The sequence below is a fragment of the Myxocyprinus asiaticus genome, chromosome 38 (genome assembly GCF_019703515.2).
Source record: "Myxocyprinus asiaticus isolate MX2 ecotype Aquarium Trade chromosome 38, UBuf_Myxa_2, whole genome shotgun sequence".
Classification (NCBI taxonomy): Eukaryota; Metazoa; Chordata; class Actinopteri; order Cypriniformes; family Catostomidae; genus Myxocyprinus; species Myxocyprinus asiaticus.
In genome coordinates, this window is record NC_059381.1 from 34,729,090 (window position 1) to 34,744,417 (window position 15,328).

The 15,328-nt window shown below is 39.1% G+C and overlaps 2 protein-coding genes across 2 annotated transcripts in view; one reads left to right on the plus strand and one right to left on the minus strand.

Annotated features, from left to right (window-relative positions):
• The window catches only part of LOC127429354 (cysteine protease ATG4A-like), a 30,194-nt gene extending 25,922 nt beyond the window's left edge, over nt 1–4,272 (minus strand). Inside the window, exons 1-3 of the mRNA XM_051678336.1 lie at nt 4,221–4,272; nt 3,492–3,593; nt 2,873–2,944 (exon numbers count right to left, since the gene is read on the minus strand). Coding sequence (XP_051534296.1) covers nt 2,873–2,944; nt 3,492–3,593; nt 4,221–4,230 — 184 coding nt within the window. The 5' untranslated portion in view covers nt 4,231–4,272. The remainder of the gene's footprint in view (nt 1–2,872; nt 2,945–3,491; nt 3,594–4,220) is intronic.
• Nucleotides 4,273–4,354: 82 nt separating this feature from the next.
• LOC127429367 (ankyrin repeat domain-containing protein 46-like) lies at nt 4,355–14,934 on the plus strand. Its single transcript, XM_051678359.1, has 4 exons — nt 4,355–4,522; nt 5,144–5,468; nt 11,414–11,572; nt 14,262–14,934. The coding sequence occupies exons 2-4, from the start codon at nt 5,158–5,160 to the stop codon at nt 14,476–14,478; spliced, it is 687 nt and encodes a 228-aa protein (XP_051534319.1). The 5' UTR covers nt 4,355–4,522; nt 5,144–5,157; the 3' UTR covers nt 14,479–14,934.
• Nucleotides 14,935–15,328: the final 394 nt, after the last annotated feature.

Consider the following 15,328-nt stretch of genomic DNA (forward strand, 5'->3'; position numbering starts at 1 on the left):
TCACCACTTGCAGGGAAAGAATAAGCGTAATGAATAAGCGTGCACTGTTCCACACAATCAGTTCTATGCTTCTGTGTCAAGTCGAGTCAAGCGTGTACCTACTGGAAATTTATACATATCAATTTTAGCCACAGGAAATCTGGAAAAACATAAGTGAAGTTTCAGGTAGTGAAATAAATGGATACTGCATTAATTGCGTTTATTTTTGATAAACGCAATTGACTATTAATCGCAGAAATTAACGTGTTAAATTTCCCAGCCCTGTATATACACATGTATGTATGTATGTATGTGTATATATATATATATATACACACACATATATATATATATATATATATATACACACACACATATATATATGTTCTTTTTTTCTCTCTCTCTTTTTTTTGGGGGGGGGGGGGGAGTCAGGAACGTATATTTTAGTTTAGTTTCAGTTTTTACAATTATGTTAAAGGGATAGTTGACCTTTAACCTCATGCTGTTTCAAACCCGTATGACTTTGGCCAGACACATACCTCACGCAAGTATGTGTACACAGAGGACCAATGGCTGAACATGCTTAACATGCGTTCTTCCGTTACTGCAGCGGTAACGAACCTCAGTACTCAATGAAGCGATAGAGTTACATTTAAAAGTCTGTGCCAGTAGATTAGATGTGTTAGTATTCAGGTAAGTTACTATAAATGTATTGTTACTTGCTTAACAATATTCACTTCAAACTGTTGCTCCGCCATGACAGTAGTAGACTTGAAAAAGAAAACTCATTGTAAAAGTGAACACTTCACACTAATGTCCACTTTAGCACCCCTTGTGGCAACGTTGAGAATGCAATGCATACTTGCGCTGTGTTATGAATTGCGGTCTGACACATTTCAGAATGCAACGATGTTCAAAATCGAGCTTGTGTAGCTAGAAGCGTCTGTTTCTGCCTTTTCTTTCCATCACGGAACACAAAAGCACTTGTTATGCAGAATGTTAGTCTCAGTAACCATTCACTTTCATTGTATGGAAAATAGGTGCAATTCAAGCAAACGGTGACTGAAACTAACATTCTCCTTAACATCTACTTTTGTATTTAACAGAGGAAAGAAAGTTATATACAGTGCATTCAGAAAGTTTTCAGACTCCACATTTTGTTATGTTGCAGCCTTATGCTAAAATGCTTTCATTTTTTTTCACATCAATCTACACTCCATACCTCATAATGACAAAGCTAAACACAGATTTTTGATAACTTTGCAAATGTATTAAAAAGAAAAAACTGAAATATCACCCTGACATAAGTATTCAGACCCTTTGCTATGACACTTGAAATGCAGCTCAGGTGCACCCCATTTCTCTGGATCATCTTTAAAATGTTTCTACACTTTGATTGGAGTTCACTTGTGGATAATTTAATTGATTGGACATGATTTGGAAAGGCATACATCTGTCTATATAAGGTCTCACAGCTGAAAATGCATATCAGAGCAAAAACCAAGCCATGAGGTCAAAGGAACTGCCTGTAGAGACAGGATTGTGTCGAGGCACAGATCTGGGGAAGGCTATAAACATTTTTCAGTTGCATTGAAGTTTCCCAAGAGCACAGTGGCCTCCATAATTCTTAAATGGAACAACCAGGACTCTTCCTATAGATGACCACCCGGCCAAACTGAGCAATCGGGAGAGAAGTGCCTTGGTAAGAGAGGTGACCAAGAACCCGATGTTCACTCTGGTTGAGCTCCAGAGATCATGTGTGGAGATGAGAGAAACTTACAGAAGGAAAACCATCACTACAACACTCCATAAATCTGGGATTTATGGCAGAGTGGCCAGATGGAAGCCTCTCCTCAGTGCAAGACACATAAAAAAGCACCTAAAGGACTCTCAGACTGTGAGAAACAAGATTCTCTGGTCTGATGAAATGAAGATTGAACTGTTTGGCCTCAATTCCAAGTGTCATGTCTGGAGGAAACCAGGCACTGCTCATCACCTGCGCAATATCATCCCAACGGTGAAGCACGGTGGTGGTAGCATCATGCTGTGGGAGTGTATTTCAGCAGCAGGGACTGGGGGACTGGGGGACTGGTCAGGGTTGAAGGAAAGCTGAACACAGCAAAATACAGAGATATCCTTAATGAAAACCTGATTCAGAGCGCTCAGGACCTCAGACTGGGCCAAAGTTTCACTTTCCAACAGGACACTGACCCTAAGCACACAGTGCAAATGTGGCTTAGGGACAATTCTGTGAATGTCCTTGAGTGGCCTAGTCAACCCAATCAAACATCTCTGGAGAGACCTGAAAATGGCTGTCCACTGACGGTCCCCATCCAACCTGACAGAGCTTGAGAGGATCTGCAGAGAAGAATGGCAGAAAATCCCCAAATCCAGGTGTGCAAAGCATGTCGCATCATACCCAAAAACACTTGAGGCTGTAATCGCTGCCAAAGGTGCTTCAACAAAGTACTGAGTTAAGTGTCTGAATACTTATGTCAATGTGATATTTCAGTTTGTTCTTTTTAATAAATTTGCAAAGATATCATGGGGTATGGAGTGTAGATTGTTGTGAAGAAAAATTATAATTTAAAGCATTTTAACATAAGGCTGCAACATAACAAAATGTGAAAAAATGAAGGGGTCTGAATACTTTCTGAATGCACTGTATGTTAAGAGCAAAAGGGTCAGTAAATGATGACAAAACCTTGAACTATCTATCAATAATAAAGCATTTTTTAAATTTTTTAAAAAAAAATTTTCTATTAATGAAAATGTTTTCATTTAGATTTCATTTAGTTTCCTGAGCATTCTCTAATCAACAACTTCTGATCAAGCCCTGGTTATGTTGTGTTTCAGTTCCATTGCATTCTCAACAATAGGGCAAAACACTTACCAATGGGAGAAAACTTTTTCCTATATGTGAACCACAGTCGTGATCGCACATCTGCGAGCAGCTCCGATTTATCTGTGAGAAGAGAAACGTTGAAAGAGAACGAGGGGGAAAATTTGAGCACAGTTTTTTTTATGTCTTAGTCCATTGAATCCTAAGTGATAACATGTATTTTACTTGAAACAAACTTTATGTCTTTCCTAAAAAAATTAAGGTTATTATTAATAATAAAAAAGGATAGTATAAGTATGTGCTTCATTCTTGGTCACACAAAAATTGTCAGTTGATCAGTAAGATTTAACAGAAAACTGCTAGCAATAAAGGAATATATTAAAAAATAATAATAATACAAATTTAAAAAAAGGCAAACAAGACAGTTGTGGAGAAACAAGCAAGTGATTGACCATGGATAAATGCATATTTACTTGTTTCAATTAATGTAACAATACTTTAAATTGTACAATTTTATATTGTGAATGAAATGTAAATGTTAAATAAATCATTAACTCTTTTTAGACCCACAAATGTGACTGGTGGGAGTAAATCGATTAAATGAACATGTTCTACATTAAAACTAACTTTAAATGTCAACATCGCATTAGGCAAATCTGGCCTGTCTTACTTGTTTTAACATTGTAACATGCTCCCAAGATCCATACTGGCTCATCTGTGTCTGGCAAGTCTTCCAAGAACACGTTGATTTGATTCTCATACTTGGCTAGAACTGGAATAAGAGGAGACAGGTTAGTGCAGCAATACTGTCAACAGTCATTATTTGCATTATATCCTAAAATCCTGATAAATCAACATCATCAGCACATCAAAAATAAGTAGACTGGCAGTAGTATAACAACACTGATGCATATCAACATCTCTTACGAAGAAGTCCTGAGGCTGTACCATGGCACAGTGATGGTTTCAGATGGTACTACCATGGTACTTTGATGTTATGGTATGGTGTGGTATGTTATGTATGATTACCATATTCATGGTATTACCATGGTTCATGCCAAAAAACATGTTATTACCATGGTATATTTTTGCTAGTGATCTATCCAGTGCACAGAGTAATAACTGTGGTCATCAGAAACAAAACAATAGGATAGACAACTCTATTAGGTGGACTTAGAACTCTACTGATAAGAACTGAAAGAAAAACACAGGCCACTGAAGAACAATGAGAAAACTTGTAACTCAGTTGCGAAATTCTCCATGAAAAATATATTAGGATCATTTCCCTTCATCGACTCGTTGCAACGGTGTTCTAACTTAAAACATCCCTTGAACGTCATCGGCCAAAAAAATGATAAATCATGATGAATTTTGTATTTTATATCCTTAAATTTCCTACCTGCCTCCATCCTGGGCTGTCATCGGTATTTAAAGTCACAGCGCGGTGCATTGTGGCGAATGCAGTTTTCGTCTAGGTCGCCATATTATTTCACAGTACCACACAAACTACATTGACCAGTTCTAGCCAAAGACGCGGAAGTATGACGTTAACAAAACATTGAATGGCATCCTGGTTTTTGTAGTTTTTTTTAACGCCCCATCTTTTTACGTAATTTATTTTCAGTTTTCTCGAAGCAGCCAAGAATCAGAAGGTCTGAAAGCAACAGATTTTATAAGATACTTTTGATAAATCACTCTAAGGTATTGTTAACCCATCTTCTGTCTTGGAAAGTATGTAATATGTTGCTTTTATTGATCACGGTCATGTTTGTTTGTGTTCTCGTTGATGTATGCTAGCCTGGCTAGCTGCTATTTATTTACATTGTTATGCGATCTAAATGATTTTTACCATTATAATTTAATAACTATATTTCAATAAACACTTATATTGATCTTAATTTAAAAAAATAATAATAATAAACGTTTTCATATTGCGTGTTTGCTTTGTGAAACATTTATGGCTTGCTTTGTAGTGCCAACTAGTTTTAAAGTGGTAGTTTTAGCAGATTATTCAAGATTTTAGCTTGAAATGTATTGGGTAACATTTCTTTTAACAATAGAATATTAACAATTTATTAATTTTTCAGTTCACTTCAATAGTCCTGTGGTGAGAAAAATAGTATTTGTTTTAAAATACAAATATTTCATGTAGTATTTAAATGTAGTATTATGCGGTCATAAAAACATGCATAATAATTTAAAAATGTTGTTTTAAATAGCTTTAGATGCAATATAGCTTGTCACACTGGAGGGCACTGCTTTCAGTAATGTGATACGTCATGTCAACTAAACAAATTTGTGATTTTTATTTTTTAAACTCAGATACCAAGTGCAAAATGTCGTACGTCTTCGTTAGCGACTCGCTGCAGACCACCGTGCCGCTGCTGCAGGCCTGTATTGACGGAGATCTGGCCCACACCAAACGCCTACTAGAGTCCGGTTTCGACCCAAACACCCGGGACTGCCGTGGGCGGACTGGACTGCATCTGGCCGCTGCTCGGGGAAACGTGGATATCTGCCGCCTGCTGCACAAGTTCGGAGCTGATCTGCTGGCCACTGACTCACAGGGCAACACTGCACTGCACATGTGTGGCCATGTAGACACCATCCAGTTCCTGGTGTCTAACGGCCTCAAGATTGACATCTGGTCAGTGTCTTTTTGCCCTTGCTGATGGAATCAGATGGTAATACCATGTTACTTTGTTATGAATACCATGGCACTGAATTTGTATGGTTTTCCAAGGTCAAAGGTTTGGACCTACTCATTCTTTATACTATACTAAGTTTATATTATGTGTTGTTACTATATTTCACATTTTAGAATAATAGTAAAGTCATCATTAACATGAAATAACACAAAGGGCATATCATGGCATATTTCCAAAAAACGTATCAGTTACATTCGTAACCTCGGTTCCCTGAGACGAAGGGAATGAGACATTGCATTTATTAACACATATGGGAGTGCCTTCTTACACGACCTAGTTGAAACCTCTCTACAATAACGCCAATATTCTTATATTGCCTATGGTGATTGAGCCCCGCCTGTTTTGGCAGTGAAACTGTCCACTATAAAAACAGGTGCACAAATGCCATTTCCTCATAATTTCTGAATGAGAACAAGAACTCTGAGTTTTGTAGTGCGGCTAGTGTTCAAAATGTCTCGTTCCTTTCATCTCAGGGAACCGAGGTTACATACGTAACCGAGATGTTCCCTTATGACTCAGTACACTTGACATTGCATTTATTAATGCATATGGGGAACAGAATACCATCAAGCCGCACTACACAACATAACCTTCCAGAAAGGAAGCATGACGCCGCAGTCTCATGGGACGGCGACCGACAAGAGTATGCCGCAGTGAGTGACCCTCGTGTTGGGCCAAGAGGAGAGCACTCAGGATGAATATATGAACTATAGTCATATAGTATGAATTAACTCCTTCACGAACCCAGTCGGGAAGGGAGTTTATTTATAATGTAGGTGCTTGTGGCTTATGGTAAATTACAACGGTCTATTGAAGGGGGTTGTGAAAAGATGAGGAGCTCATCCTAAAAGGGAGGAGCATAAGTATATATATTTGGTCAATGGATAGCAAGCGCTCTAAACAGAGAGGACTTGTGAAGAGAGCGACGTTACGTCTAGGTTGTAAAACCTTGCGAATGTGTTTTGAGAGGACCATCCTGCTGCAAAACATATGTCCTGTAAGGACACACCATTCGTCCATGCCCATGAGGAGGCCATGCCTTTAGTTGAGTGTACTTTAACACCAATTGGGCAAGTCTTACCCTGTGACTCAAAAACCAGGGCAATTGCATCGACAATCCAGTGAGAAAGTCTTTGCTTGGAGACGGACATTCCTTTTGTGTGTCTTCCATAGCATACAAAGAGCTAAGGTGGTTAGGACCTTAGGCACATTGCCTTTTCATGGTTTGAGAGTGGCTCTTGAAAGACCGGGGTCAAACTCCAGACATGAATTGTCGCTTGATAGTGCATTTAAGTCACGACACGTTTTACTGAGGCCAGAGCCAGCAGTAGTGCAGTCTTAACGGAGAGCATGCGCAAATCAACAGAGTCCAAAGGTTCGAAGGGGGGCCCTGCGAGAGCTTTTAGGACTAAAGTTAAGTCCCAAGTCGGGACTGTAGCCGGCCGAGGTGGGTTTAATCGTTTTGCTCCTTTAAGGAACTTTATGATTAAATCATGCTTGCCTATAGAGGCGCCGGCTTCATGTGCGTGATACGCAGATATAGTTGCCACATACACTTTGAGCACTGACGGGGTGAGTCCTGCTTTTAATCGCTCTTGAAGAAATTTGAGAATTTCATGTATGGGTCAGTTTACTGTGTCTTTGCCATGTGAGAGACACCAATCAGTGAACACCTTCCATTTAAGGACGTAAAGGCATTTCGTGGATGGCGCTCTGGCCTGTAAAATGGTGTACATGACTGAACGCGTCAGTTCTGACGCTTCTAGCGTGCTCCGTTCAGGGGCCGTACATGCAGGTTCCACATTTGGGGCTGTGGATGCCAGACTGTGTCTTTTGCCTGATAGAGTAGATCCCTCCTCAGCGGTATTTCCCATGGCGAGCTGTATAGCATCTCTATCATTTCCGGAAACCACGGCTGGTTGGGCCATTTCGGTGCAACTAATCAAACCGTTTCCTTGTTCTCTCGGACTTTACATATGACAGAGGATGGCGTCATTGCGCGAGTGCTCCAAGAAGGACGCACGCCAGGACTTAGAAACGCATATTTGCATTTCACCGGCCATTTGTGTGCCATTGCGCCCGCTCCCAGTGAGGCATGGGACTTCGAGTACCAGAGGGGTGTCAAATAGATCGATTTCTGCTTTGCCAAATATTTCCCAAATCCTCAATACAGTTTGAGAATGAAGTCTCCTGAATTCCGCCTTGGTGGTTTATATATGCCACAACTGTCATGTTGTCTGAGCGAACCAGGACATGACAGTTTGCTATTTCTGACTGAAAAGCCTTTAAGACTAGAAATACAGACGAAAGCTCTAGGCGCCAAGTGACAACTGGCCCCAGCAAGACAACATGCCTGTCCGTGGTGCTAAAGCAGCTATACAGTGGCGGGATATAGTGATGCGCATGCGACCTTGGCGCCAAGCACATCGTGGCACACGGTGCTTCAGCCAGCACTGAAGAGGTGCCGGATGCCGCTGCCATATATCCCAGTGCTTTCTGAAACATCTTCAGTGGAAGTGTTCTCCCCAGTTTGAACTGAGACAGACACTGTAGAATCGCCTGAACATGCTCACTCGTGAGGTGCGCGTGCACGTTCCCGCTCATGGAGACGAGGCGAACTCCCAAAAAGGAGTTTTTTGGCTGGGGGGGAGCGTGTTCTTCGCCCAGTTCACATTGAGGCCCAAGCTGTTTAGATGCTGAAGCAGTAAGTCTCTGTGCTGGCATAATGTTTGTGCTTTGAAGAGGAGAAAGGCTCTTTATTGAGAATGTATGAGCATCTCGTGCATTTGCAACGAGTGCTGTATTCTTTTTTGCACTTGTTGCATTTTGAGTGCAAGACACAGAAAATAACATTTTGAACAATATTGTGAACAACAATATTCCTTTCCCAGCAAACAGTAGTGGTGAGATGGGGAACAATGTTTTGTGTCTCCAACCAAGCCTTTTTTGGAATAGACCCGGAGGGAACCGTGGGCTCTGCTTTCCACTTCAAAGGTTGTGCCCGTCAGGAGCGCTTTTGCTGCACGTGCTGATATGCAGGTGCCGGTGAGGCAGCAGGTATGGGGCTTTTTGTCGGGTGTTGGCTTGAAACAGAGCGAGGGCGTACTGGCTGTGATGTACTCCGTTTGGACAAAGTGTCTCATAGCCTGTGACTGCTGCTGAATCTCGACGTAACGCTCAGTAACTTTATTCACAGAGCCGTTAAAGAGGCCGGCTGGAGACACTGGATCATCCAACAGAGTGGCTTTTTCCTTATCACTCATTTCTGTGAGGGTCAGCCATATATGTCGGTCCAGAACTGCCAGGTTGCCCATGGACTTGCTGACAGGGTTGGGAGGGTTACTTTTGAAATGTATTCCACTACAGATTACAGAATACATGCCGTAAAATGTAATTTGTAACGTATTCCGTTAGATTACTCAAGGTCAGTAACGTATTCTAAATACTTTGGATTACTTCTTCAGCACTGGTAGATTTTTTCACTTGTTTTGACTATAAAAACTCTGCCAGTACAGTAAGACAAAATACACATGTTAAAAATAAATTCTCTGAAAAACCTAAATATCTTATGCAGTGTTGTTTCTAAAACAAGATAAATCAAACTGATCTTGTTTTAAGGATTTTTTGATATTTTTACAAGAAAACAATACAAAATGTTTTATCAAGAATATGATTTTTGCCCTAATATCAAAGGTCTTACTAGAAAAAAAAGAAATTATCCAGCGTGAATTTTCTTGATAAAAAAATATGATCGTGTCTGGTAACGTCCATGTAAAATGGCTAGAAATAGCATTTTAGCTTAGCGTAAAGCTGACAATTTACACAAGGTTTATTTCTATTTCTTCTGCTCCAGACTTACTTCAAACTTACTTCTCTGTCTGCTCATATGAATGTTACACATCATAAGAAAGTGTTTCACTGCTGTTCAAATGCACTTTGGATCGCATCATTTATATGTATAAATGTTTTCCATCTGAAAGGACTAAATATTAAATGAAACAAATGACAATAAAATGCAAAGTAATCTCTTCAGTAATCAAAATACTTTTTGAATGTAACTGTATTCTAATTACCAATTATTTAAATTGTAACTGTAGTGGAATACAGTTACTTACATTTTGTATTTTAAATATGTAATCCTGTTACATGTATTCCATTACTCCCCAACCCTACTTGCCGATGGCCTGCGCAGTGACTTTCATGGTATGCAGCTCTAAGTCTGTAGTGGTGCAGAGCTCTTTGAATGTCTCTGGATCAAAGCCGTGCTCGTCCATTTGCCTGAGGAGCTTGGCTTGAAATACCTACTTGTCTTGCCGCCGAGCAAGCTTTCCCCGCCAGTGCGGACATTTGTCGACACGGTTTGGAAGGATGTATGGGGCATGATTTCCACACCAAGTTACTTGCTGGGCAGAGGTGTGTTGCTACCGCACAGGGGGTAATTGGTCATAATCGTTTTGTTCCCCGTGATCCACATTAAAGAGGATGGTGTCATTGCGCGAGCACTCCTAGAAGGGCGCACGCCAGGACTTAGTTCGTTATGAACTTTGGGGAAGAATGGGGCAGATTTGCGGGACGCTGCCGTTTGACGGCGACCGGACTGCAGGAACCATTCATCAAGGTGAGACTGTTCAGGTTCCTCTGGGGGAGACCATTCAAGGTGAAGCTCTTCGACTGCCCTTGTAAGGATGCGGAGCATCTCCCTGTCAGTGGCGCATGCACGTTCTTCTCCCTTGCTAGGGGGAGGGGCGGCAGCATCATCCACTGACCACTCGCCTGATGCAGCGAGAGACATGACTTTGTCAATATCATCCCCAGCGTCAGAACTGCTGCACGAGATGAGGCCGCCCGCTCTTTCAGAAGGTCTGAGCTCGTCTCACACAAAGCTTATCGGAAAACATGCGCTACGGAGAGATTGAGGGCCACCTCAATGTCATCCTGTTCAACCTGGCAGCCCCGCCGTGCCTCCTTGTGTGAATCCTCGGGTATCACAGAACAGGCCGGTGGGAGGGCGCGTGAGGCTGAATCGTCCCTCAGAACGAGGGTTTTTCACCAGCGAAGCGCCTTGAGACTCATGTCCTCACAGTGAGGACAGTCTGTCTCCATGAGAGCTGTCTCTGCGTGGGCATGGCCCAGACAGTAAACGCAGCTCTCATGCTGATCTGACGGTGGGATGTGCCTCTCTCACAAGGAACACTTACAGAACGACATCTTTAAAAAGACACGAACACGTAAGTGACTCTTTTTGATATATAAATATATAAATTAATATGTTTATATTTATATCACACAATATACAATATACAACTGCTTTGTAAGGATACACAAATCATGATGCTGAGGCCCGTTCACCAGCGAAGTGGCGAGGCGTTGTGATGTTCGCCGGAGCACTGCAGGGGAGCAGAAAGTCTTCCCGTGAAGATTCCACCCGCGGACTCGTGTATATTGATGGCAAAGGTAGAGGGTTTCTAGACAAGAGATGATCACTGTCTTGAAGGAAGAAATCCTGAGGAAATGGTGCTTGTGTACCTGTTTTTATAGCGGACAGTTTCGCTCCAAAACAGGCGAGGCTGAAACACCATGGCCAATATTAGAATATTGGCATTATTGTAGAGAGGTTTCAACTAAGCCATGTAAGAAGGCACTCCCATATGTATTAATAAACACAGTGGCAGGTGTACTGAGTCGTAAGGGAACTATGGCAATAACATGCAAGTTTTTTGTTTGTGTTGCCATTGTTGCTAAAGCAGTTATTCAAAGTGACTTTCAGGACACTTCTACAGGACAGTCTCCCAGAGGTTAAGCATCTTTCACAAGAGCACAAGAGACTGTTTTGTTGAAGTCCATGCTTCATGCAACATTTTTATTTTTTTTTATATCTGAGCAGTAATCACAATGGAGCAACTCCGCTGGTGCTGGCCAAGAGGCGTGGAGTGAATAAGGACGCGCTCCATCTGCTGGAGGGGCTGGAGGAACAGGAAGTGAAGGGCTTCAACCGTGGCTCCCATTCTAGCCTAGAAAAGATGCACATGGCTGAGAATGAGAGGTGAGTTTTTATAACCAGTACTTATTTCAAATAACTCCAAAAATGCACCCGAAAATGAAATGTTCAAGCTGTTGACACAAATGTAATAACTGGTCCCAAAGGTAATTAAGGTCCTAAATATAATAACTTTTGGTCCTTAATGTAATAATGGTCCTTAATGTAATAACATTTGGTCCTAAATGTAATAAAGGCTCTAAATGTAATAATATCTGGTTCTAAATGTAATAAAGGTCCTAAATGTAATAACTTTTGGTCTCAAATGAAATAAAGACTAAATGTAATAACATTTGGTCTCAAATGTAATAAAGACTAAATGTAATAATGTTTGGTCTCAAATGTAATAAAGGCTAAATAATAACATTTGGTCATAAATATAATACAATTTAGGACCAAAAGTGTTTAGAGCCTTTGTTAAATTTAGAACAAACAGTTATTTCATTAAGTGTGTTTATTACTTCTACAGTATATTTAATAACATTTGGCCCTAAATGTAATAAAGGCCCTAAATAATAACTTTTGGTCTCAAATGTATTAAAGGCTAAATGTAATAACATTTGGTCCTAAATGTAATAAAGGCTCTAAATGTAATAACATCTGCTTCTAAATGTAAGAAAGGTCCTAAATGGAATAACTTTTGTTCTCAAATGTATTAAAGGCTAAATGTAATAACATCTGGTTTTAAATGTAATAAAGGTCCTAAATGTAATAACGTTTGGTCTCAAGTGTAATAAAGGCTAAATGTAATAATATTTGGTCATAAATGTAATAAAATGTAGGACCAAAAGTGTTTAGAGCCTTTGTTACATTTAGAACAAACAGTTATTTCATTAAGTGTGTTTATTACTTCTACAGTATATTTAATAACATTTGGTCCTAAATGTAATAAAGGCCCTAAATGTAATAACATCTGGTTCTAAATGTAATAAAGGCCCTAAATGTAATAACATCTGGTTCTAAATGTAATAAAGGTCCTAAATGTAATAACTTTAGGTCTCAAATGTATTAAAGGCTAAATGTAATAACATTTGGTCCTAAATGTAATAAAGGCTCTAAATGTAATAACATCTGGTTCTAAATGTAATAAAGGTCCTAAATGTAATAACTTTAGGTCTCAAATGTATTAAAGGCTAAATGTAATAACATATGGTTCTAAATGTAATAAAGGCCCTAAATGTAATGACTTTTGTTCTCAAATGTATTAAAGGCTAAATGTAATAACATCTGGTTCTAAATGTAATAAAGGTCCTAAATGTAATAACTTTAGGTCTCAAATGTATTAAAGGCTAAATGTAATAACATCTGGTTCTAAATGTAATAAAGGCCCTAAATGTAATGACTTTAGGTCTCAAATGTATTAAAGGCTAAATGTAATAACATCTGGTTCTAAATGTAATAAAGGTCCTAAATGTAATAACTTTAGGTCTCAAATGTATTAAAGGCTAAATGTAATAACATTTGGTCCTAAATGTAATAAAGGCCCTAAATGTAATAACATCTGGTTCTAAATGTAATAAAGGCCCTAAATGTAATAACATCTGGTTCTAAATGTAATAAAGGCCCTAAATGTAATGACTTTTGTTCTCAAATGTATTAAAGGCTAAATGTAATAACATCTGGTTCTAAATGTAAGAAAGGCCCTAAATGTAATGACTTTTGTTCTCAAATGTATTAAAGGCTAAATGTAATAACATCTGGTACTAAATGTAATAAAGGCCCTAAATGTACTAACATTTGGTCCTAAATGTAATGAAATTCAAGATAAAATTCAGGACCAAAAATGTTTAGAACCTTACTAAACATTACAAACATATTATTTATTAGCGGTGATTATATTAAATGTATTTATTACATCTACAACCAAATAAGTCATTACATTTAGACTCCTTGAATTATATTTAGGACCAAAGGTATTTGCATTTAGGGCCAAATCTTATTACATTCAGGGCCTTTATTAGATTTAGGACAACATTTTATTACATTTAAAGCCTTTATTACATTTTTCCCCTCAACAAAGATCTTCAGATTTCCACACAAGTGGAATGCTTGTCATTCATAAAATCTAACAAATCCCCTGTATTTTGTGTGTTCATTTATTTAATATTTTGGCTACTCTGATCATGCTTTCATCTACAAATAAGAGTCTAGTACTCTCAGCTCTGTTAGATCCATTCCACAGAATTCCAGATTTTCCTTTAAGCCTGTGAAGAAAATGTTTGGAATAGCTTAAAACCATACTGCTCTTACTATTTTTGCAGTATACAATATGAACACTACACACAGTATGCACATTTTCTGTATGTATTTATTACCCGGATGATTTACTACATTTGCCAACCTCAGTATTTAACATCTCTTTGTCTCATTATCTGAGATGGTAACTGGACACCACTCGTTGAAGTAAACATAGTGAGGTCACATCACAACAATGTAGCATGCTACTTTTTATAAGGTTAATCATTGCATAATGCATTATTTTTCACAAACTATTTAAAATATATATAGTAGGCAGTATATGGTGTACAATGCACAGTAAGTAGTAGTATTCCAGTATTCCATTATAAACATGTCCACTGTCTCTGGAGTTTAATGGTAAAATCCTGTCTTTGGAAGATAATTAGTATCTTTCAGGACACTTTATTTTTCTCTGTAAGTGTCCTCACTTATTATTGTCTGTTTTTATCCGATGCAGTGCTATGGAGAGCCACTCTCTTCTCAACCCAGACTTACATCACAGTGATGGTGTGCTGTTCAGCTTCCGAACGACGTGGCAGGAGTTTGTAGAAGATCTTGGTTTCTGGAGAGTTCTCTTGCTGCTCCTCATCATCGCTCTGCTCTCACTTGGCATTGCCTATTATGTCAGTGGTGTCTTACCTTTTGCATCTAACCAGCTGGAACTTGTGCACTAAGGCTTGTTATAGACATACTTCATCATTATGAAAAGATATTTAAAAAATAATAATAATAATGTTGATCTGGACTTTTTCTTTTTTTTTCATTAGCTGATGATTGTTCCAACAGTTATTGATTGTGTATAACCACGCCTCACCAAATTGTAACCCTATATTCTTTGACTGAATTTTATTAGTCTTATTTGTGTATATTAATGTAAATAGACCTTTTAATGTGATTCAAAATTGTACTTTCTATTTTGATCTTGCTTGTTTGCTCAAAAATATTTTTGCTTAAAATTGTGTATTCTGCATATTCATTATGTTGTTGTGTAACAGTCCGGCTTGCCACTTTTTCAAATTCTTTCTCTGTTTTTACTGCACATTTCCTTATGAGAACACGATTGTCAGAGTTTAATTTATTGGATTTACACATTAAAGTTTAGTGACCACAAAAACTTTAACAGAAGTTCATATTGAGTTTTGTGTGCCATCTGTTTTTTGCTCTGTTTCTTACATTGTAAAACTTTAAACTTTACAAGAATAATGATGCCTAATATGCTGTTGGTCCTTTGCATGCCACCAAAACAGTGCCAGCCCGCCGAGGCATGGACTCTACAAGACCCCTGTGGTATCTGGTGCCAAGAGATTAGCAGCAGATCCTTCAAGTCCTGTTAGTTGCAAGGTGGAGCCGGTTGGTCCAGCACATCCCACAGATGCTCAGTCAGATTGAGATCTGGGGAATTTGGAGGCCAGGATATCACCTTGAACTCTTCATCATGCTCCTTAAACCATTCCCGAACAATGTGTGCTGTGTGGCTGGGCGCATTATCATGCTGAAAGAGGCCACTGCCATCAGGGAATACCA

What these genes read in the sequence shown, in the direction of transcription:
- LOC127429367 (XM_051678359.1), top strand. Translation starts at nt 5,158, where the DNA reads ATGTCGTACGTCTTCGTTAGCGACTCGCTGCAGACCACCGTGCCGCTG. An exon ending in GGCCTCAAGATTGACATCTG is followed by an intron (nt 5,469 to 11,413) that starts GTCAGTGTCTTT and finishes ATATCTGAGCAG; the next exon opens with TAATCACAATGGAGCAACTC. An exon ending in CACATGGCTGAGAATGAGAG is followed by an intron (nt 11,573 to 14,261) that starts GTGAGTTTTTAT and finishes TATCCGATGCAG; the next exon opens with TGCTATGGAGAGCCACTCTC.